Genomic DNA, 26,472 nt, shown 5'->3' on the forward strand with positions numbered 1-26,472 from the left:
CTTTCCCACTAACAGAATCTTCTAACCGTTGACGAGAAATATCCGTAATTGGCTGTAATGATATATAATTGGTAAATTAGTCTGTTTAAGTTCAGATGCAGCTTTAAAATTAATCCGATATACTGTTAATCAATATTCGGTTGATTTGTTCTGCATTTCAATAGCCCACGTGATAAATTTTGAATGGATATTAGACTGGACCGTTCAGATGTAACGTGGACAGTTATAATGATGAACTTTATCAAAACTAATCCATTATTATTCCGTAAAAGTGTCTAACTGCAGTTATTAAAATGCAACTTCGTAAGAGTTTTTTTCCAAGAACTTTCATTATTTTCATTTCAATTCCACTGATATACACTGATGATGAATGTCTAAATAGACCCGATTCGGATTTCAGACAGTGTACCAGCCACAGACTAAATCCCTACAACGACAAAACGGAACCAGAGAGAAAATTATGGACTAAAACATATGTTTCCAGTGTATTGAGATGTTCAAGTTATTGTATGAATGATCAGAGATGTGTCACTTACTTCTTCAATAAAAGTACTAAAACCTGTACTGGCCATTCGATAATGTTTGGAAATGCAACGGCTGCTTCTGTAGAAACTGGAAATGTATTGTACTATTTCAGCGGAGGTAGGTCAAGTTAGCTTAAATATTTAACGTTGCACATATACATTGTAAGTATGAATTTGAAAAAAGAAGAAAAAAAGTCAAGCTAATTCAATAGTCCTGTTAATGAGTAGGTCCACAAAGGCCTTAGTTGAAAAAAGAGCTTTGTAATATCATATACAAAAACCTATAATTATAATATTGAATATGTTAAGATAAATTGGACTATTGTTTGTCTGCTGTTTATTTTAACTGCATTTACAGCTTATGAAGTATGATAGTTTACATGATATATTCCAGAATGTCTGCTTAAATGCATTTGAAAGGTATATTTTCTTCTAAAATAAAAGCCACACACTGTGATCATAATAAATGACAGTGTTACATGTATGGGCGTTTTTCAATGAAAGCGTAACTTTTCAGACCTAAAAAAAGTGGAAAATCAACTTGTCTAAAATTTAATTTCAAGAGTTAATTTGAATACCTCTATTATAGACCTGTTTGTAAACAAAATTTGCAATCTTAAATATTCTTTAAGATGATATAATTTGATAATTTGTGTACTGTTTCGTAGGGGACTTGTGTCCCCTACGAAACTTCTTCTTAACACACATATTTTTTTTGCAGTTTTAAATGTTTTCTATAGACATTCCAGTTTGTTTACATTAAAAAATAGAAAAATCTCATTTTTTTCTGAATTGGAAAACCATTTTTATCGATAAAGATAAGACAGTACTTTACATATGAAGGTACAACTCATGTTACGTAGTGAACAATTTGATGCGTTTCGTAGTTGACAAAGCCGTTTCGTAGTGGACAAAAAGTTTCGTAGTTGACATCAACCCTATTATATGGTAATAAATAGTTATGTAATAAAAACATAATAAAAATTACATGAATCTAACCCTTGTTATTTGTTTTGCACGAATATAATTGAAAATAGATTAAAAAAAGACTGCATGGTAGTGGTAGTGTCCACTACGAAACGTTTTTCTCCCATACTTGTTTCGTAGGGGAAGTATTCGCATGTTTTATTTTTTTTCCCCACATTCCCTATATTGCAATAGTATAAAGATTGACTGTATTCATCAAAACATGTATTAAGCTGTACACTGATATTTTTTTTATAATTTTAAAACCAGATACTGAAGGAGATTTGACCCGTTTCGTAGTGGACATTTACAAAAAATACGGTATCACTCTAGTGCATTTAATATGCTCAATTTTTCTTACCAACAATTTAATCGCCGTTATAATGGCATCACTTCTTTTGTAAGACCCTAATGTTTATTTCTCTTGCAAACAAAAATTACACTGATTTTATAAAACTGTTTATTAGTAAATTTTAATGACTTCGTTTTGTAGTGGACATTTGGTTAGGGACAGACCTTTTGAAATTAAAAATCCCATGTTAAAAGCTGTTTATTAAAATATGTTGGCTCTAAACATACTTTTGAATTATTGAAGAACTTATATTAAGTAAAAATAATATTTATTTCTACACTTTGTTACGATATTTTTGAGTATGAATGTTGATCAGGCGGTCTAGGGACATGCCATTTTGGTTGTTTTGGACCTTTCAGGAATCAATATCTTATCAATCCCTCTAAAAAATAAACTGTTTCTGTGCTTTAAATGTTCAAACAAATCCAATGTACTGACTGCACAAAAAATTACTTGCAAAGATCAAACACATGTTTTTTTTTAAAGTGGCTAGGACAAGAAAGTACGTTTTTATTGAAAAACGCCCGTATACACTTATATATATTTATATGGAACAGATACACAGTATTATTAAATCAGGGTCACCGTGGTACTTGTATGTTACCAGTGTTGTTTGTAGAAAAAAACGTATAAAATGAAGAAAAAAATAAAGTCATAATAATTATTTTCTTTACAAGATATAAGTATGATGTCATCATGACATTGAAGTATTCTAATTTCATGAATTTGTCGACCAATGTTTTGTTTTGTCACTCATTTCAACATATTTGGTCATCAGATGTTTTTATTATTTTTTGTACGGAATGTAAATTTCGCAAAATTCCAGTGCAAAAATTGACCTTTCTTAAAAAAATCTTTTGTTAATCATGTTAATCTTTATAATTGAAAATAAATATTGAAGAAACCTAAGAAAAGATCAAACAGTTAAAATGCTATGCTTTATAATAAGTCAATGCAACAATGAAAAACATGTGGTATGGAGACCGTTCCTATCTGCTTTAGTCTTGACATGTTTACTGTTGTTATTAAGGAAAATAAATAACTTATATCGTAATCTACTTCTTAATTCATTTAAAAGTAGTGATATTCATCACAATCGTGGACGGAAAACATATTATTTATTATTTCATATTATCATTTTCATCATCATTCATTGTTAATTATACAGAAAATTAATCTGACTGAATTAGCCTCAAAATAAAAATAAATGAAGTGTATGCTTGTGATCTCTTGATGCCTAATCTACATGTTAAATAAAATTGTCAATTCGATACATGATGGTAAATCGTGATTCCTATATCTTTTAAATTATATATAAGGCAACACACAATGATAATCAAGTACGAATATTTTCCGAGGTAACTGCTGACTTTTAAAACAATTTAAATCTGGTGTTTATAATCATTATGATAATGATGAGTTTATTAGGAGCACATACTATTATTTCCGGTTAAAAAAAGTTGTGTTTATCAGTCTTTAGTTTTCCGTGAAGTATCTGTAATAGTTATCCCCCAAGGACGCGGAGTGTCAGTGTAAGATCAAGGAATTTTTAATTTGAAAATATTGGTCTCAATTAACAGAGCCTTGTTTCCATGTTACAATTATCATCACCCTCAAGCCTTGCTTAAAAAATAGAAATAAATATTCAGCTGAATACGATAATTTTTTTACATGTTTTTTTCCATGTCGTTCGTTAAACCAAGTTTGCTTCAAATGATTAAAGAACTCGAGAAAACTGTTTACACCACTGGGTCAATGCATCTGCTGGTGGACGTTTCGTCAACGAGGGTATCACCAGCCAAGTAATCAGCACTTCGGTGTTGACATGAATATCAATTATATGATCATTTTATAAATTTCTTACTACAAAATTTTGAAATTTTCGAAAAAACTAAGTATTTTCTTATTCCAAGGAATGTGGCACAACTGTTCCTCAATGCTGTTGAACTTTGTACTTGTTTGACTTTATACCTATTTTGATCTGAGCGTCACTGATGAGTCTTGTAGAGACGAAACGTGCGTCTGGAGTATTGAATTATAATCCTGGTACCTTTGATCACTGTTGCCTACGTTTTTTATAGTGTGTTATTTCAATTCTATAGATTCAATTAGAATGTATGTGTGAATGGAAAATTGTGTTGTGAAAATCATAAGCAAATATATTTTCTTGTTCACTGAACTTTGATTATAATTAATATGCAGATTTGTAACAGAACACTTTCATGTTTGTGATTCAAATTTAAATTACCTTTGTTATGTTAAGTTAATGTAGAATTTTTGGGAGATACAGCATAAAAGAGAATGTGTACGCGATTTAAAAGAACAAAATTAATGCAGGGGCCTTCAAATTTGTTTTAATGTTAATTTCAAATACACAGTATAGTACATGTACATATTGCATGATAGGCTTAATGGGTTTAACTTTATAGAATCAAAAAAATAGCAGTTAGCTTTCCAAATATTAATTTTTAATCTATGAAGTGCGTTTAATGTATTACCAAGGAGAGCTTTTTAATTCTAAAATACATTCGAAACCCTTATTTTCAGGAACAAATACTTTTTTACAATCGACCATTACATCATGATTACGTGTTTCTCATCTTTATCTCTTTTGGATTTGTATGGTTAGCACATAGTTTCGTCTGAGTGGTTCAACTGCTGGAATTTTACATTGAATAAATGTTAGTGTAAGCGCTCTCAGGCTTGCATTTATATGAAGTCAACATCATCAATGTCCATGACGAGTTTCATACTCGCTGTTAAATTTTTTTATGAGGAACTTTGTTCTTTGAAAACGTTAATTGAATGGAAAATTGTGCTGCTTTTACCACTCTAACACCAAAAATTATTGGTGAATACTTGGAATGAAATTTGAACCATACGTTTAGATCTGCAAAGTCTCCAACAAGGCTTTTTCTTCTAGTTTCCCGAACAAATTTAGAACCTGAAAACATTGCGAACATTCTTTTCATTTGTAGAAGACTATGAGTCCATGTTGGTTCTATATTTGTCTTTCTTGATTTCTCTGCTATTGGTATTTAGCCGCACCTTTTTTCATTTATAAATATAAAAAAAACAGTTCAAATTAATTAAACATGTATGAACAGGAAACATAAGGCCATTAATAAGCTATTTGTTACAAATAAGCATGGTATACTACGGATAAAACAACCGCGTAATGTCTAGAGAATAAATTTGATATTCGAATTGAATTCGATTTTAATTTTGATACTAAATATAAATAGATATAGGAAGATGTGGTGTGAGTGCTAATGAGACAACTTTCCATCCCAATAACAATTTAAAAATGTAAACCATTATATAGGTCAATGTACGGCCTCCAACAAGAAGCCTTAGAAAGCTATAAAGGGCCCCAAAATTTCTAGTGTAAAACCATTCAAACGGGAAAACCAATGGTCTAATCTATATAAAAAACGAGAAACGAGAAACACGTATAAATTACATTAACAAACGACAACTACTGTACATCAGATTCCAGACTTAGGACGGGTGCAAACATTTGCCACGGGATTTAACGTTTTAATGGTACCAAACCTCCTCTTCTTTTCTGAAACAAAAGCATAAAATCACAACAAAGAAAAACATACAATAAAATATCAATTAACAGGCTTAACTCCATCAAAAAACGTAAATTATTACTCTATGAACAAATAAATTTGATCTGCGATATCTGAATGTAAATGCACAGTTAACAATATTATTAGGGATAAACATTCAAGGCCAAAAAGCAAACAAAAAAGTCCAAACAACGCCGCGGCAAGACACCACTGCGAAATATTTAACTCTACGAAAATTATCACATTTGAAAAAAAAAAGAAAAAACGGTTTTAATAATACAGGTAAATCTTGAAATTTATACAAATGTAGTAAGTGAAAATTAAAAGATATTCCTAAAAATCAAAGCTGGTATATAGACAAGTTCCATATAAATATAAAATAACAAAAAAGCATTAAAACAGTATCAACAGGTCGAACTAACAAGAAAATACGATTTGAGAGTACTCGCATTTACTGACAACTAGTTAAAAGCCAAAAACAATTAATAATAAAAAAAACATGCATCTGAGACTAGATCGATTAAAACACACCCCAGGGATTTATTATTTTAACGTCATGAACAGTCAGACAAGACATGACTTGTGCAATGCCAAAATTAAATGGTAGTAAGAAAGTGAGAAAATTAACGTGTCTGTGTCTCTTTACATCCCTCAAAAGAAGATACAATTTAGTTATGTTTAAATTTGCTAATGACAAAATCGATATTAGTGCCAATGTAAACTATATTCAGATATCTAATTACAATATTGGTACGATAACTCTTACTTAAAAGTTAATTTAAAGGTTCGATAAGTTTAAACGGATCAAACAGTGATTTCCTCGCTTTAAGTACAATATCACCATAAAATTTAGGATGTGAAATTATATATATTATGTAATTATGCAGAAGTGTCGTAAAAGAATTTCTATCATTTACTGTAAATTATGAGCTTACCTGGATGCGTATTTATACATCAAGGATAACCAACACTGAGGTCTTATCGTCAGTCGGAAGAAAACCAATGATGGCTATAGAAGTTTAACAAACGCTAAAATTTAAAGAAGAATAGTAAATGGCTAAACTAAGTTGCCAATTAGGTCCCCGTAGTACATATCCATTTCACAATTCAACTTAGACAGGAATGTAGAGTTTTTGACCACAATATACATGTATTTGTGAATAGAGGGATCATTTACTCAAATACAATCGAAATTATGAAACTCTTGACTTTCAAGATTTGTGTTCATGGTAAAACTATGTTGTCTAGAATAATGATCGGATAATTGTTTCATTGAATTACCCTGTTTATAATTTTTAAACATCAGACATGATGTGACAACTGTTTTAATAAGCACTACATCAACATTCTGATAAGAACGTGACGGGCACTGATATTACTATGCCGCGCGTGCATGGAATCTAATTTTTATTTATAGTGAATAATATGCAAACATAAAAATAAAATTTTAACGTGATTTCTTTTTCTTTTTTTTTGTACTATACATTTTTGCTATAACTATATACAAAGTAGTGACTATAGTACCAACAGTATCAGGATAATAATTTAGTATGTCAGAAGGGCGTAACGTCTACATAAGACTAATCAGTGACGCTCATATTAAAATAGTTTTAAAGCCAAACACGTACAAAATAGGAGAGCATTGGGGATCTGAAATTGCAAAAAGACTACATGTTTATGTTTTTACCATTAAATTATTTAAATGGCATTTTCGCTTAAAGTACGTTAGTACATGGCGTTGAGAAAAGACTACATGTTTATGTTTTTACCATTAAATTATTTAAATGGCATTTTCGCTTAAAGTACGTTAGTACATGGCGTTGAACGTACAGAGAAACAAATTAAAATACATAAACTGGAATCCATTGGCATGATAAAAGTAACAGAATTTTTTTTTCTTTCAATCTTATGGATACTATTAGCAGACTGTTCAAATGTCGACTCTACTGACATGCAGTTCTAATCTTCATAAGGAGGGATGTTTGTTTTATCTGTTGATATAACATCTTGCACTCATCAAATATTGTACGTTTTGCTTTTTAATCCTCTTGTACTTAAAATTCTAACCCTTTTGTTTTGTATATGCGACTCTTTGTTTTTCTGTTTTTCTGTTTGTCTTTTTCATTTTAGCCATGGCGTTGTCAGTTTGTTTTAGATTTACGAGTTTGACTGTCCCTTTGGTATCTTTCGTCCCTCTTTTTGTATTTCTTTTGTTCTTATTACGTGCCTCTGTACTTTAAAAGATCCCGTCAGTATTATTTTGGTCTATTATATGTCATTATGATATATTTCTATTATGAATTACTGTATACGTTGAACCACAAACGTCAAAATCATTCAATCGCGTAGTGGAATTAACTATTTTTGGATTCTCATAAATTCTACCTATTACTTTTGGACTATTTTAAATCTCGGTCTATTTCTGTAATTTGTTCTTACATACTTTTGATTTTTTAACTCTTTATGCTTACATTGCCTATGTAAAATTTAAAACTGTTTTGTATCTACATTGAACGACAAATTTATGTGACTTATACAAATTTTATGACGTCAGACACTCAAGTCAATCCATGTGTTCGTAGATAGATGTTTTTGTGTTCTGTTAAATTGTCCCCTTTAAAAATTGTTATGCGATGATGTACCCATATTTTGACTATTTTATTAATTGTGACTGTTTATTTAGCGCATCATGTTAATATAACGGAATGTGATGAGACTGTTATTAAAGAGAGAGGGTTAGCGCTATAGAACCAGGTTAATCAACCATTTTCTACATTTGAAAATGCCTGTACCAAGTCAGGAATATGACAGTTCTTGTCTACTCGTTTTTGATGCGTTTTGTTATTTGATTTTGCCATGTGATTATGGACTTTGCGTATTGATTTTCCTCTGAGTTCAGTATTTTTGTGATTTCACTTTTTGCATGTGAAAGACGTCCGCCATTATTTTTATTTAAGAAAAAACAATTGATATGTTCCTCATGACATGTATCACAATTGTTCGTTGACAAACAAAATATACTTTACATCAAATGCGTTGAGATAAATCTTTGGGTGCATTTACATGTCATCTTTCAAATCGTATAAAACTTATTGAACAGTGTAGTGAGTACATTGGTATTCATTTGTCTCGTCGTGTAACGTCATTGCTTTGAATCCCCTTGAATAATTTGTGTAAATCTTCATTTCAAATACATTTAAAGGTCTAAAGTTTCTAATTTTCTATTTTTTGTAGTTGATAATCTTTTATAATTGATTTGTTTCTGAAAACGACATGGCACCACACTGAGCTTTCAATTTGACGAATGGAATGTCTATCATGTCTATCGTTAATAATTTCTCTGGATGACGTTAATTTCAGCAAAAATTATTTCATATGCAATTATATACTTCTCTTAATAATAACTAACGATAATAGAAACATCTCCGCTGCTTTGATCAGTTGAATAACAAATATACGAATAAGGTATTTTTAAAGGTGAAAGCCAATGATTTAAAACATCGTTTGAAAAATCCCAACGCATTTGACCTTAGTCATAATATTCAAGAAGTTATTTCGTTCAAATGATGTTTTATCACCTTATTCGCCAAGATGAACTTAATATCCTCCCTAATTTCGCAAAGTAACGAATATGATCTTATGATAAACTTTCTTTACTATGTTTTCTTTTATATTTTGGTTAACAAACAAATATTCCCCACATCTGAAATGACTTCTTAACAGCTAAATACATAACAGTAACCTGATATGATTAGATATACAGTGTCTACAAAAAATAGGTAAAATACCAAAGGAACATTCAAAGTTAAAAAAAGATTGACAATAAACTCATTATTTTAGTTCCGTATCAAAAAAGTAAAATTAAACCTGGTTTCATAGCTTACTAAACCTCTCACTTGTATGACAGTCGCATCAAATTCCATTATATTGACAACGATGTGTGAACCAAATCAACACACATAATAGGTGCATAATATCAAAAATATAGGTACAGCAGTTATCATTGTGTGATAATCTTAAACACTATAAAAAAATATATAACAAAGAAGCACACACACAAACATAACTTCTTGTACAAATGTATACATTTTGTAGTTTACGTAAAGGTGTAACGAAGTTTATGTAATTTAAATGTTAGATGTTTCCATTTTTCAAAAAATCATAATATTTCAACGTGTACATGTATTGATATACATCATGTACATAGAACAAAACCAACTCTTGACAAAAAAGTCATATGTGGTTTTCGAAATTATCATTTGACTAAGACATGTGTTATGATGATCTTATCAGATGCTATAGTCGTAAAATGTTTTCAAAAATGTCCAAAGTATACTTAGGACACCTCGCGAATGACCTTTGATGGTCTTATGAGTATTACCTAAAATTTTAACAACTTGTCATTTATAATCATATGTTCAGTACAAAACAAATAATGGGTGTGTGGCTCATTTGGCTAAATGTTATAAATTTATTCTTCTCCACGTTGTAATTAAAATCTGAATCTCCTGCGACGTAAAATTTTGACTCATTTGTGTACTTTTAATTTCGTATAACTATACTAAGGTTTTCTTCCATAGTTCTTTATTTACGTATTTTACCGACCGTGCCAGTCAAGGTTGCTAAAAACTTCTATTTGTTGTATTTACGTATTTGTACGGGCTTTTCGTTAAGCAGGTACTCGATGTACCGAATCGTAATTTGTTTTAAAGTATTTACAATCAAGTACCTCTTAATACATGAAATACATGAACAGAAGATATAGACATTCATTTATATAGAAAGGACAATCAAGAAAAAAATGGTGCTTGTCCTCAATATACAAACCACATTAACGTGTTGGAACAGATATAATGTTAGCTTTTAACAAGTCAAAATTAAAAAGGATGCTGAACATCAAAGTTGGGTTGAAATTGTTTACTTTCGAAAACCAGGCCTCTGAATGGCAAACTGTGGAAGATTTTTATAAGTACAGATTCAATGTATGAACAAGTATAAACTTTATTTAGTTAGGTTTTTAACCTTTTGTACTGCGTTATAAGAAAACCGTTTTTATTTGCTAAAAAAAAACACAATAAAAAAACTTATACAATGCAGATATTTATCAATTTATAAAGTTAACACATTGTTGTCAACTCAATTAAGTTCTATGCAACTTTTATACAAGTGAGAGGATATGCAAGCTATAAAATCTGGGTTATCCACTATTCGCAAATGTCTGTAACAAGTCAGAAATGTGACAGTTGTTTTCCATTTAAACTAATACGATACTAAAGGGGTCAGTTAATTCAATATTGGTCGAGAGCTATCGACACCCGAGCATCAGTTGGAATGTATTGCCCGCGTAATTATTTTATATAATGGGATTGAAACCGAAGTAATAACAAATAAGAGAAATTACCAATAGATTTTTTTAATGAATACGACTCTATATATTCAAGACCACAGTTTGCATTGAAAAGAATGAATCATAACATGAATGCGATTGGGTGGAATCCTTGTCATTATATTCGTTCTTTGTGGAGAAGATCTTTGTCATTGTACAGCTAAGCTGTTGCTTGCTCACAAACTGTTTTTTTTTGCTATTTTGTGCCACCAACTAAAAGTGCGTATAGATCAAATTTAATTCTTGTCACTTGTCACCTACAAGTCTCACCAAAACAGAAACAAAACATTTCTGTCTTTGTTCTTGGAAGTGCATTCTGACGAATGTTTGCTTGGGTTCTTTAACATGCACATATAGTACAGAACGTTCTGCAAACAGCTGTCGCAGACTTTTACATCCCAAAATGAACCGAATTTGATAAATACAAATCAAAATAATAAATTTCAGCAGAACATATACAGCCAATGTACTACTAGACAGTTTCTTCATTTTCTAAGAATATGTCAGAAACGCAAACATAGAACTAGGTTAAATAGTCTGTATATTATGCTTAAAGTTTGTTATCTCCAATAGTGTCGAATTTCAAATTAATTTGTTACACTTAAGACGATAAAGGTTTTTCACTTCCATGACAATTAAGTCAGCTTTTAAACATTATACATTGTTAGTTACTAACCAAGTAGAAAAATATAATTAATAGCAATTACATGTTTCACAATATTACGTAATTATGCAGAATTGTCGTAAAAGAATTCCTATCATGTTGAAATTTTGCACCATAATGGCAACATTTGTTAAAATAATTACTTACTGTGAATGCTATCATACTAATTAGTTTCTGTAAAGGGGAAACAACTTAAATAAACGTTCAAAGGAATTCGTCGGAAGTCTGCTGCAGCCGGAAATGTAGGAATTTTTAAAATAGTTCTTGCTATATATTGCGACATGAACATCAAAAGAACATTTAATTAGCAAAGTAATACAGATACTGACTATTGATCTTAAGAAGGCTAATTGTAAATTAATAACCTTAAGAACTATGAAAACAATTCTGAAGTATCTACTCGTATGCATTCCTTGAAAACTTACACCTCGTGTGCCATGGAAGGAGTTTTATTTTAAATCTGTCTACCAATTTCGTTATCATATTTGCAAAAAAGATATGTTCTTTTAAATGTAATTTGCACAGCACATTAAGCATACACTGACTTATTTTATTTATTTATTTTGTATTTTTTTGTCTATCTGATGAGTTAAGCCTTTTTCAACTGATTTTTATAGTTCGTTCTTATGTTGTACTGTTATACCACTGTCACAGGTTAGGGGGAGGGTTGGGATCCCGATAACATGTTTAACCCCGCCACATTATTTATGTATGTGCCTGTCCCAAGTCAGGAGCCTGTAATTCAGTGGTTGTCGTTTGTTTATTTGTTACATATTTGTTTTTCGTTCATTTTTTTACATAAATAAGGCCGTTAGATTTCTTGTCTGAATCGTTTTACATTGTCTTATCGGGGCCTTTTAAAAGCTGACTATATGCAGTATGGGCTTTGCTCATTGTTGAAGACCGTACGGTGACCAATAATTGTTAATGTCTGTGTCATTTTGGTCTTTTGTGGATAGTTGTCTCATTGGCAATCATACCACATCTTCTTTTTTATATTGATAGTTATAAGGTCTTTTCGATTTAGCAGAATAATTTATTTGTATAAAATCATGTAATAGGAATTTACACTTTAACCAGTTATATCGTCTGACTGGGATACTGGTAGAGTTGGCTCATTGGCAATCATACTACAGCTTCTTATTTCTTTATTGGTTTGGATGAAGTTTTAAATAAAAATGTGACAGTTTTGTTATAGGCGTTACTATGTTACAAGGATGGCACAGTGATTTCAACTTTTCAAAATTAGTATCAAATGCCACGTCTTTGTTTTGTCCAAAATTTTAAATCTAAATGACAAGTCTTTCGTCGAGAAGATTAGAACGTGCAGCACAAAGATCATCGCGTATGCAACTAGAATTGTTATGGAAATCCTATAAAAAAAATATCTCAAGTTATGTATAACAGTATTTGTTTAGTGGTTTTGTCGGTTCTTTGGACCTTGTTGGTGTGTGTATTTTATATGTTTTTTTTAACTTAAGGATGTTCGCTACTCTTGCTTTTTATTTTTTTGTCAGATTTTTGTGCCATAGCATTTTCTCTGCAACCCCAAACTTTTCACATCATAATTTAACATCATATAATTTAAACAGCCATTTAAGAAAATCTTAAAAAGTCCTTGTTATTTTTAGCAAAAAGTGTCAGTACTAAATATATGAAAAATCTAGAGAAAATCATTTCCCGCCAAAGGAGTAGGTTCAGTAAGACCACTTTTTGGACCTAAAATATAGCAGTTTAACAAAATTGTGAAATTGTAATCTTTAAGATATTTCTTGGAAAGTAGAATGCTTCTGCTACATAAATATAGGCTGATTTTGACAATACAATGTCCATATATCGGATACTAGCATCATTAAGTCATGCTAAATTACTGAAATCTTCACAATTTTAGCATTTTAGATAAATTTTAGACGGTTTCCGTCTTAAATGAAAGTGGCCGCATTCCTGTTCATTCATAATATTGAAACGTAAGTGTATTTGATGATTATACATAATATATATAAAGGTTGAGGATGAACACTGATGCGGCTACTTTCATTTTTGACAAAAACCATCTGAAAAGTTACGTTTTTTTTTGCATATTTGATAGATTATCATATTTAAGTTAGACTCGGAGGGTTTTTATTGACTAAATCAGTTAAAATCTTTCACAAAAACTAATCAAATCAATTGAAATAGACACTTAAGTGTTGAAAAAGTGTCCAGAATCTTTCGTTAGATTAACCTGAAATTTGAGGCCAAAATCGGCCCTTACCGGACCTACTCCTTTTAAATCGATACTATTTCAAAAATAAGGACATAGACTAGTTAATTTTACTACATTTTATGTTCCGTCGGTTTTTTTTACTACATTTTATCAATCTATACATGCTATAAGAGTCTTTTAAACCTTTTGTTTTTCTGAGACATTTGTCTATTATTTAAAAGAAATGTTTATCTTTAAATTACATTTCTTAAATTTGTAATTGTTTTTATTTTTGAAATATTATGTCACAATGCACGTTGAGTAAGTTTTGTGCGAATGTCCTGATATCCTTTCATATATAATTGCAAGTCTCAGAATACATCCTGATTCATGAGTAATCTATCATACATTTTGTAAATACTTGTATTAAGGAAACTAAAACGTAACGTCTTCTTTTCAAAACATAATAATACCTATTTAATTCTATAGTGTCATATTGCAATTAACTTTTGATATTTCCTATCATGTAACATGTGTCATTTAACTGTTAAAGAAGTAAAATATACTTCTGATAATACAATTGTCTGTCGAAGTTGAAAAATAACAGACATTGATAAAATTAGAGTATTAATAAGTTTAGTAAAAATAAGTACATGATATCAAACATGTTGTTTTAAAAATGAGTTATTAAATTTATTATTTTAAATAGGTGACTGGAGACCATTTAATTTATTGTGAGACCTCTAAATCAATGTCGGAGTTTATTACCTAGAATATTTAAACTTTTTTTCATAATTTATTTTTTCATAATTTTTCTGAGCATTTTTAGAATAGTCATATTTTTGACCTGCGTCAACTATTTGAAACATCATTCCAGTCGGCTAAAAGGTATTTTTGAAAAAATAAATCTGTTTTGTCATTATGTTTGTGTATGTGTTGCTTTGTTTGAATGTAATATATTGTACCTTGTCTTGTGGAGAGGACTTACATAGGCTATGCCTGTTTCCCAATCCATTTTAATTTATTTGAATAAAATATTGTTTAAACTAGACTAATAAGTTTAAGTGAACTAATAAATTACGACCAAATATCACGAATTGGTTGAACGTTATGGAATTACCGTTTCACAAATGATATCGGATATGTTCCTTACGTCGTAACTACAATCCCCTTCCCTTTCTTTCATGAATGTGACCTACCGAATTAGACTATTTACCGGATTTGTTATCACATAAGCAACACGACAGGTGCCACATGTGGAGCAGGATATGCTTACCCTTCCGGAGCACCTAAGATCACCCCTAGTTTTTGGTAGGGTTCGTGTTGTTTATTCTTTAGTTTTCTATGTTGTGTCATGTGTACTATTGTTTGTCCTTTTCATTTTTAGCCATGTCGTTGTCAGTTTGTTTAAGATTTATGAGTTTGACTAGATATAGGAAGATGTGGTGTGAGTGCCAATGAGACAACTCTCCATCCAAATAACAATTTAAAAATTAAACCATTATAGGTTAAAGTACGGCCTTCAACACGGAGCCTTGGCTCACACCGAACAACAAGCTATAAAGGGCCCCAAAATTACTAGTGTAAAACCATTCAAACGGGAAAACCAACGGTCTAATCTATATAAAAAAAACGAGAAACGAGAAACACGTATATATTACATAAACAAACGACAACTACTGTACATCAGATTCCTGACTTAGGACAGGTGCAAACATTTGCAGCGGGATTAAACGTTTTAATGGGCCCAAACCTTCTCCCTTTTTCCTGAAACAATAGCATAACATCACAACATAGAAAAACATACGATAAAATATCAATTGGCAGACTTAACTCAATCAAAAAACGTATGATTACACAATGAACGAATAAATTTGATCTGCGATATCTGAATACAAATGCACAGTTAATTAAATATTAGAGACAAACATTCATGACCAAAAGGCTAACAAACAAATTCAAACACACTGAGAAATATTTAACCAATCAATGTTCACTTTAGAAAAAAAAACGTTTTTTTATAATCTTGAAGTTTATACAAATGTTGTAAGAATAAGTGAATGACTGTCCCTTTGGTATCTTTCGTCCCTCTTTTACATGTCGAACTCTGGTGATTAGAGTCCCATCGACAATCTTACCACATCTCCTTACTATTAGAAGTAAAATAAACTCGTCAACGATACCAGGCTTGTAATTTTTTAGTACAACATTGTGAGCAGTTTCTTAGTTTCAATAGTTCACACCTTTGATAACTGAAAATAATTTTAAACGAATTTCTAAAAAGGAATTTTTGTTTTTATAAACTGGATATTTATAATTCAATCTTTTCAAGAAAACACGTCATGTAAAAAATGATACGAAATTAGTATCAAAACAAAATCAAGTTGTATAACACTGCCGAAGATCGTGTGGCTTGATCAAAATAGTTTACTCGATCAAGAAACATAATCACACAAATGATGTAATCAACCTAACATAGATTGAAGTGAGACGAAGCACCAACGAAATATGGAACTGTGACTGCATTACTTAATTGAGTTTTATTATTGTTTGAATGAGAAAATATAATCATTTATTGGAAATTGAATTATCTTGTAATTTCGTGGTTATTCTTGAATCACAAAAGACTAGTATTTGTGCATACTTTGTTTCACCTGGCTTGTCTTATGATAGACATAAAATCGCAGCATGAATCGTTATGCAATAAACGGTACCAGTCGGTTCCAATTCTCCGTTAAATTAAGTATGTCTTATTTAACCGTACTGTCCTAATTGTTAAAGCGGTATGATTTGATTTAGACGTATTAATTTCCTGTATGCAGTGTGCATATAGTTCGGAAATCAGTTATTACGTATTGTAATCTAACTTTTCTGTAATCTAATGTTTTACGAAATATTACGGATGTTACCTAGATAATTTAATGTGCTAAATGATATTTAAACAGTCCTCATTCAATCGTTAAAAATCGTTCGTGCAGAAATACCTTTTGGGCTTAGTTGTTCTGTTAAAGGAATTCTGAATTTTTTAATCTCTAGCGTTTATAATTTTGACTCTCAATTTCTACATGTGTTGTGAATTTAAAAATAGGATGATGCGATATGATTGCGTATGAGACAACTCTCCATCAGAGACCAAATGACTACCATGGTATCTTCCATTATTGTGTATGATTAATTTGATTTTTATTTAGTGTATTGCTGCTTTAGAAAAAAATTGTATTTCACAAATGTTTATTCATCATTTATATTTACACCAAAAACTAAATGCTTTCTTTATATGGTTACGACACTTATAATGGAAATATCTTTTATATATACTACCATTCTCATATTATAAACCTTTTCTAGAAAATAGATGGCTATGTGTAGCTCTTAAACTAATATTGATATATGTTTTTGTTTTTAGTGGAAGGCTACATTGGTGATTTATGTAATACAGACGCTGACTGTACTGTTGTCTCCTCGGAATGCAGAGCAGACTGTTTAAATAATACCAGTGCTAATACGTTTGAATGTTCAGAAAAACGATGTATGTGTACGTCAGGTTACAGTTTTGCACCAACGGAACATACATGTTTGGCAAGTGAGTATATTTTGTTGAGTTTTTACTCGCATATATATAATATATAAATGTCAATGTCGATACCCTTCTAACTGGCATAATGCCATCAATACTGATACGTTCATTATATATTAATATCAAAATAAGAATGAGGCGGTAGACATCAAGGGAAAATTCGAAACTCATAAATTAAATAAAATATTCTGGCAATGACAGTGGAACAAAAACAAAACCGACGAAAGGGTGAAAGTCCACAAAACACTTCATAAAAAAGACTGAACAACATAACCCCTACCATAACCAAGGGCTAACTTGGGTGTTCCGGTTGGGTTAGATTAGTATTAGCAAATGTTTAAGGTTACAGTAAATGCAATATTTCTCATCGCCTTTTGAATAAATTATTAACTATACAATCGTATCTCTGAGAGTGAAGCTTGTTTGTTTATATGATCTACAGCAATCAAAAGGTTCAGTTTATAAGTGTACAATAATTAAAGCAGTCGTAGACTTTTCTGTATCGATCTAATAATTAACCTGGTCGAGACTCCCATTTCCCGCAAGATTGACTAGGGAATAGAAATATAGTCATTCTATGACTTTTTCTTTTTCCAACCGGTAGTAAAATCCTTGCCAAAGTGGGGAGTCCCGTTTTGGCTGTGCAGGATATTCTAGTACGCAGCAACGTTCGGTCCCATTAAATCCGAGGCCTCGTGTACATAGACTTCCATGCTTTTTGCAGGTTATGAATCCTCTTTACAACTGATAGGTCCTTAGGAGGACCGTTGTAAGGCTAAATATCTGTCCCTACCGATCGTCATCCCGGACGGAATCTATTACATGACCGACATTTTACATTGATGTTTAATGTGTTATCATCATGAACATGTATGAAATATTTGCTACTGGTCGTTAACAATTAACAATCGACTTGAGCTTGAGACGCTGAATCCCATATAAGCCCAAGACACTAGTCGAGGATATGGGATGAAACCGGGACGATATAAATAAGGCCAGCCCACATCCAACTTTTCCCCAATAGAGCTACATTTTTTTTGTGCATTGTGTGGGTGGTATTTTTCAATAACATAAAATAACGACTTTTCAGGAAGACGGACACTAGATTGGTCACTTTATTTCATCAATTTTCTAATTTATAAACTAATTTCATGCACCTTTAATTTTGTAAAACTGTTTAGTAACACGATCGGAAGCGGGACCCGGTCGTGTGCGTTTTGCCGATTTAAAAAAACAACATACATGTCGATCTTTCATTTGCGCCGATTTAAAAAAAAACATTTCGATCTTTCATTTGCGCCGATTTGATTCTTTTATTAGCGCTGATTTCAGGGGAATGTTATTTTTCGTTATTAATATAAAGCTCTTTCGTTATCCAGTTGTACATATAATTACTAGTATGTATATAATTGTTGTGTCCTGTCAATAGATTGTTGCCGTTTTCATCTTACTCAGAACTTTTGGAGGACAATCCAGTCTAGTGGGCTAAGCACCGAGTATACAAACAAATCAAGTGACACTGATAAATGGTCGTCTCCAATTTCCGGGCTACTATTCCTCCCACCAGATGCAATCGAGTACTACTTTACATTTGAATGACATTATGGTCCGTGTAACACTTATGAATTCAAAGTTTTAAAATTTTTTTTAATTTTAGATTTTTGGAATTTTGATCAAAGTTATAAGATATCAAAATTTCAAATTGTGTAAAAGTTTTGAAATTTTGAAATTTTAACTTAATTATTAAAATATTAAAATTCTAAATATCGTTTATAAATTTGATAGTTTAGGAATTTGATCAAACTTTTAAAATACTTAACATAACGTGCAATTTCGATTATTTCTCTTTTTGAAATTTGATTTTTTTAAATTTTTGATTAAAATATCAAAAATAGAAAAGGGGCGAAAAGAGGGGTACCTGTAAACACTGATGTTAACACGGCTCTGATAACAATCATTCTTAGTTATAGATAAATAGCACGAAATATATCAAATCATTTTAATTACAAAATAAATAATGAAAAGAAGATGTCATTTTTTTTATAAAACATATTAGACATCACATGGGATAACAGTATCCTGAAATTTTAAGGTTGTGCATCTATAAAATAAAATAGTTAAACCTATTTAAACCGGAATCAAATAAGTTGATTAAAATCTCTCATATGAGGTTAGCATTTGAGATAAATAATTCAGAGCTATTTGGTGTTCCCAGTGCCCAACATTTAAAAGTAACAGTGAAAACTGACCAACTCCCAGTAGAGCAAATAGTATTATTCGCCTTTTTGACGTTCCTGGTGAAGGTAGGTCCAGAAAAAAGCGCTTCGGTCGCATGCAACTTTAAACGTTTTTTTTTGTTTTTTTTATCGATTGCGTGACGATAATATATTGCATTTTATGATTTATTTCAGTTCCAAGAAATGACACGAAAGGAATATTTAGGCGTGCTTCAGCTGGCCCCTAGACAAAAAAAGTGTACTGGTTCAGTGATTATAGACGTCATACTAAACTCCGAAATATAACAATGAACTATAATTGAAATTATACAAGACTTAAAAGGACAGAGGCTCCTGAATTGGGACAGGCGCACAAATGCGGCGGGGTTTAACATGTTTCGTGAGATCGCAACCCTTCCCTATACATCTAGCCAATAAAGAATGAAAAACACACAGTAATATGAACAGAAAAAATGCACTTGAAAAGGAAATACAAGTCCTATGTCAGAATAGGAAACAAAAGAAACTAATCAAAATGACAGTGATAATAAATTAACAAAGCACTACTATATATAAAGCTAGCAGTTACTGTCATACGCCATCTCCAAACCTCAATTAAACTTATTGAAATGTTATGTCTTCATTATGCACACGCTGTCCCTGTTGTGTTTATTGCTAATTTGTTCCGGAACATTCATGAAATATTTGTCACTGGCAACACAAAATCGATAATTTAAAACAGGTTGTTTACGTACAAATTACGGAGAAAGTTAGGATTCAACTCCCTCAAACAAAGTAGCCCTTATAGATGGATTTTAACTTCACTTTGGTCAAACACCTCTTCAATTGTTTCGGTTCTTATTTTTCTTGACTTTCAAATTTCAGTTTTCAGCGTTCCGTAGGTGAATTCTTTACTTAAAATTCAACGTTTTACATTGTACTGGTTTTTCGAGAGCAACATTGGTGTATGGCCAAAAATGGAAAAATCTATCATGCAGCTGACAGTGTGGCTTCTCTTTACACGCCCCATTCTGACTGGATGTACCTGTGTTCTTTTAGTTTGCTCAAAGTCGATTGCCGTACGATAACTTAAAAATGCTCAAATAACAAAATGCAAATACGGAACAATAATATCCCTTAATTTAAAAAAAAATCCATTTCCTTTTATTTACTATTTGAAAACAGTGGTTGAATGGAGCTACGTATATGATAACCAGTCCAAACATTGTCTATAAGGGAGCAACCATTTAACTTTTAAAGTGGGATGTGGTTGTTTTGTCGAAGCGCTAAAAAATTTATTAAGTTTTTCATCGCTATTAATCAACTTATCTGGTTCAAAATTTAACACTATAAGGCATGGAGAAAATTTGGATTCAGAATTTTTCTTTTATCCTCTGCTTGCACAGAATATTATTTTTTCATCAAATTGGGGATCTTTTATTGAATATTTTAATGTACCATTATCGAAGCCCCTCTTGGAAGTATCAAAGTAAAAAAAAGTGACTATCTATATATTGGATTCCCCTAAAGATTACCATTTATCGCGGATATAAACTTTTGAAAAGAATTTTTAATTTTCAAAATGCCGACACCTACAAATGGATAGATGGGCCCTTACTGTAGTACAACGGCAACTATTACATAAATATGAATGCTGAAAATAATGTTTATGGTTTACGTTTATATATGATATGAATGGTTTCAACTTTTACAAAACCAGAGCTATAAGTTGGATATAAAGGTTAACTTTATTTGGCCTTTTTAATTTTATTTGACTTTATTTGCCTTTTTAACTTAATTTGATTCGAGCGTCACTGATAAATCTTTTGTAGACGATACGCGCGTCTGGCGCAAAAACCGACAAAATTTGTATCCTGCTATGATGAGTTTATGTAGATACCTTGTAACAGTATCTTGGCTCCAATCTACTAATATTTGATCTTAGTACTCTTAATTTCAGCGTAAATAAGATATATATATATATATATATATATAAACGAGTCTAAATTGAAAACTATATATATATATATCAAAAACCTCCCACATTGTAGACTAGCACAATCTTAATTGGGACACCATGCATTCAGTATTCCTACCGTACCAAAAAAATATATTAACTAAAATCATTGATACACGGCAATATAACTATGTTCATCATGCAATCGATAAAAATGAAAAATAACGTTAAAAGTTACGACCGAAGCGTTTTTCTGGATCGACCTTCTTCAAAGGGAACGCTCAAAGCTGAATATTTAGGGCCAACAACTTACAAAGAACAGATTAAAACGTTAAAGATGATCGTTCAATGATATATTCTTTAGCCAACATGATTGCAGAAAGTAAGAAGTCGTAGAGCAAAACAGAACAATTTGAAATCAAAAGAGATCATACACCGTGTATTGAGCCTTTTTATTGGGTAGAGTTCAGTAGAAAATATATATATTTTTGTACATGCTCAACCTAACCATACTATTTGACCTACTGCGAGTTGTTAAGTTTTTACTGTTACTCCTATTTCTCCTAAATTATGGGTGCTAGAAAAACCAGCAAGTAAAATGGCCAATATCAGAGCCGTACGTCTTGTTTTGCAATGAATTCTCTTCTTTTGAGAAATATTTATTTTGTCATCCAATTCATCACCGCTTACAACTGTCTGTCTGTGGTTTTATTTCATACATTAACTTTTAAGTATCAGTATATTTTCAATTCATATTGTTTCGTTTCGTTCCGCTTTTATTTCGTTTCGCTTTTTACAGGTACCCCTCTTTATGCCCCTTTTCTATTTTTGATATTTTAATCCAAAATTTAAAAAATCAAACTTTCAAAAAGAGAAATAATCAAAAATGCACGTTATGTTAAGTATTTTAAAAGTTTGATCAAATTCCTAAACTATCAAATTTATAAACGATATTTAGAATTTTAATATTTTAATAATTTTGTTAAAATTTCAAAATTTCAAAACTTTTACACAATTTGAAATTTTGATATTTAAAACTTTGATCAAAATTCCAAAAATCCAAAATTTCAAAACTTTTTAAAACTTTGAATTGATAAGTGTTACACGGACCCATTATGTATGACGCTCCTTCTGACTAAAAATTTTATGCATTCTTAGACTCCTTCTGACTAAAAATTTTATGCATTCTTAGACTATGTATTAAAAGTACTAATATATGTTTATCTATTTGGGTCCTCAATGCTCGTCAACTTTGTACTTGTTTGGCTTAATAACTATTTTGATCTGAGCGTCACTGATGAGTCTTATGTAGACGAAAAGCGCGTCTGGCGTACCAAATTATAATTCTGGTACCTTTGATAACTATCTGGACAGCTGCACCCGTCTAGAGTTGTTAGAGGACGAATAACAGTCACGAATCGATTTATCCGCATTACAATAAAATTTCTATTCGCATCACCTTAAAATATAATAATTCATAACATGTTTACAACTGGCTAACAGAATAGGTATAAAATGATGAATAGGTAATAACATTTACCTGTTATCTACCTGTACACAATCGGCGCAGATGAAAGAAAAAAACGGAGAAAATGAAAGAAAAAATCAGCGCAAATAAAATACAAATTGGCACAAATGCAAAAGACCGTGGGACGCAATACGGATCATAATTTTGCACTTGATGAAGAACAGAAAAGCGATTCGGACAGATCAATATCTGTGGCTCATGTATGGAAATTCCCGACGAACAGCTTCGAAATGCGCAATGCACTGTTAATCGGAAAACTTGTATCTACCGCTCCAAACCACGATTCCAAATCCTGTGAAATATGCGACCGTCTATTCACTGACGTGTTTGTACATGCATGCTTTGTCTGTACGTGCACATTTAATATGTACAGTACTTGGCTAGACGTAATAATAGAAAACTTTTCTCTTGATCTCTATGTTGAACTCAGTGAATGTAGTGATGAATCGCTATTTATAATTTGTCTAGGAAAAGACCCTTCAACTGCGCTCAGTGACTCCGACTTGGATTCATTTAAGCGACTTTGCTACGTCCATGTAATAAAATCTGCATCCGAATACAATCGCCAATTGAACTATATAGTATAGTGTTAGCACATGTAATATCGACAGCTCGCAACATTAACTCATTTACAGCCTGCAATAAATATTAACATTGTCATTTATATGTACATATTACGCATTGTTCATAACTTTACTATTTTATTTTCTATTATTGATGTATTAATTTATTGTTCATGATACTATGATTCATGTAATCTCTATAAAGAGGAAATAAAGATATGAATGAATGAATGGACACACGAAATTTATGAAATGTCATGTTTTTCTATACACCTGGGTCATACGTACGAGGAACGCTTTCGAGTAAGACTTATCAACCGTATATGCTGACAGAAGCGTCTGGAGTTTTATTATTTCAAAATCTAGCATATTTTTGTTAACTAATTACATGTAAACGTATATGTCAAATAAAACATGTATTTCGTTGGAGAGATTACATGTAGTACTGTTCCCATCTGATTGATTAACAAGTACATGTAGCATTACAAAGTAGCAAAACGCATTGACGAACTAATGTGGCTTAACCTTTGTATCCTGTAATCTGGATCCGAAACATATTGTTTTAGTTTGTGTCAGCATTTATGATATTTAAGCGTTTCCATTAATTGTCAGTGGCGGATCCAGAACTTTTCCTAAGGGGGACCCGCTGACTGACCTAAGGGGGGGGGGGCTCTCCAGTCATGCTTCAGTGATTCCCTATATAATCAACCAAATTTTTCCCACGAAAGGGGAGGGGGGGGCGGGCCCCCAGGCCCCCCACCTGGATCCGCCTATGATTGTCCTCGATGTTGTTAGAATAAGTGGCTTTTATTATTCTTCACGTTAAAATACCATATTTTTATTGGCTCATACCAGGTTGACAATGTTTTCTCGGGGTAACAGTCTGCTAGCACAATGTTGATCCTGTTAATAAATCATATATAATTTCCGATGTGATTCTTACTTTTGTTTAGGTCATTTAGTTATCTCTATATATATCTGACCACGCTTTCATTTTTTATTCGCAGACTGTACAACATATGGGGACTTCTTTATGCGGACTTACTTATATTACATAAGCAATGACACGCCTAAGCCTGCAGATTATTTGAATATTTCCCTTGAACAATGTCAACAACATTGCGTACAGAGGAGCAGTCCTGTTTGCCGTTCATTGACGTATGGCTCAAAAACTCTAAAGTGTTTTCTAATGGGTAATACTAAATTGGATTATGCAGACAAAAATTGGCACTACGATTTATACACTTATGAGTTTTCGTATTACCAAAGAGATTGTGTTTAGTTATAAAAAAATATATTCTCCACACAACTGACAATTCTCACAGAACACAAAATATGCGCTGTTTCTCATTTGTACAAACAATTTGGTATTCCGATCCTTGTTTTGTTTTACCTGTATGGTTGTTATTTATAAATGATTTGATTTTTGTATATAATATTGAACAAGAAAATAAAATAGAATATATCATTATATCATTCCACGTACCATATTGCAACATTAATTTTGCATTGTCATTTGGAAAATAAATATTTTACAGAAGCCAGACCAAGCCTTGAAGGCATAACACTTTGCTCAGTGCTCTGAGCACAACAATCATGCTCGAAACATGAAATCCAGCAATTTGATTGGTTGATTTTCGAGGCTGAGTGCAAAAATCATGCTCGAAAGTTTTATGACCGTGAGGCCAGTATTCAACCTTAACTAATTGAAACGATTATATTTAAATGTATTTGTCATTACCATAATTCGATTGATGAGCAGGTATCTACATGTATCATGCTTAATGCCAAAGGATAATTCCTTTGTAAAATAATGTTGACTACATGTGCTTTGTCTACAAATTAATATTAAACCAATTGTAATGTCTGTTTATTTCAACCGAGGATTTGTATTGACCAATTGATTGATGTGTTCTAGTATTTACTGGGTCATTTATAATTTCATTTATTACTTTTTAATTTGAAAAGTGTAATTATATATATTTATAGTTTGGAATATACCTAAAAATAAAATTTTCTTTTTCTGTACATTACTTATACAATTAAAAGTAAAACAAATTGTCCTCTTTCCACGTCGACTTGTTGATTTTTTATTTAAAAGTTATATTTATTTAATGTATGGCTATTATTTATTTTGAATTTATTGAACCATACATGTCAATTAATTTTTGAATACAAAACGTTAGAGTGGTCGTGTATCCAAAAAAATTGACAACATTGAAAATAAAAGTAATACTTTTAACCAATCAGAAGACATTAAATACACGAAATTTATGTATTAATTAATGGAGGAGTTTATATTAAGTTTTGGGTTACAAAAATCTGGGGTGGTGTTCTCGAAGCTATCTTAGGATTAGGACGTGTCCTAAGTCTATCTTAATTATGACAAGTCTTTGTCCTAAGTCGTGTTCTCGAAGCTCTCTTAACTTATGATATATCTCATATCCTAACTTTAGGACACCCAATAAGGTGTCTTAAGAGCATCCTATCTTCATCCTAGTGTAATAAAGTTTGGATTTCGCTTTTTGCTCATTATTCTACGTGAAAATGAACATGAAATGAAACGCACCATCGGTTATTAACTCGTATATAAAGAAATTGTGCATGATTTTAAACTTTGAACTTCGTGTTTCACGATACGATTACACCACAAATTTAATTCTCATTTCAAAACAAATTGTTTTCCAGTTTAAATAACAATCCTTTTTTATATAATTACATTGGTAATTATGCATTTAATTCTGTACATGTTATTATAAAATTCGTAAACAATTTTATCAAATAATTTATCGTCATTAATAAAAGTTTTATCAAAAAATTACTACGATTTAAAATTTCGACTTAGGATATGTTTAGGACGTCCTAACATAAGATACGTCTGAGATGGCTTCGAGACACAACTTAAGAGTGTCCTAAGTTGATCATAAGTCCATCCTAAAATTGGTCTAAGATGTGTCTTAGGACGAATCTTAGGAT

The 26,472-nt window shown here is 31.3% G+C and overlaps 1 protein-coding gene across 1 annotated transcript; it reads left to right on the forward strand.

Annotated features, from left to right (window-relative positions):
* The first annotated feature begins 238 nt into the window (after window positions 1-238).
* Window positions 239-24,778, forward strand: LOC134722750 (uncharacterized). The gene is made up of 3 exons (XM_063586375.1): window positions 239-642; window positions 17,062-17,238; window positions 24,504-24,778. The coding sequence occupies exons 1-3, from the start codon at window positions 294-296 to the stop codon at window positions 24,776-24,778; spliced, it is 801 nt and encodes a 266-aa protein (XP_063442445.1). The 5' UTR covers window positions 239-293.
* The last annotated feature ends 1,694 nt before the right edge of the window (window positions 24,779-26,472 follow it).

The sequence above is a fragment of the Mytilus trossulus genome, chromosome 6, assembly GCF_036588685.1.
Source record: "Mytilus trossulus isolate FHL-02 chromosome 6, PNRI_Mtr1.1.1.hap1, whole genome shotgun sequence".
Classification (NCBI taxonomy): domain Eukaryota; kingdom Metazoa; phylum Mollusca; class Bivalvia; order Mytilida; family Mytilidae; genus Mytilus; species Mytilus trossulus.

Bases quoted from the DNA above. Each gene is read 5' to 3' on its own strand.
- LOC134722750 (XM_063586375.1), top strand. From the start codon at position 294: ATGCAACTTCGTAAGAGTTTTTTTCCAAGAACTTTCATTATTTTCATT. The intron at 643-17,061 runs GTAGGTCAAGTT...TTTTGTTTTTAG, and splicing joins ATTGTACTATTTCAGCGGAG to TGGAAGGCTACATTGGTGAT. The intron at 17,239-24,503 runs GTGAGTATATTT...TTTTATTCGCAG, and splicing joins GGAACATACATGTTTGGCAA to ACTGTACAACATATGGGGAC.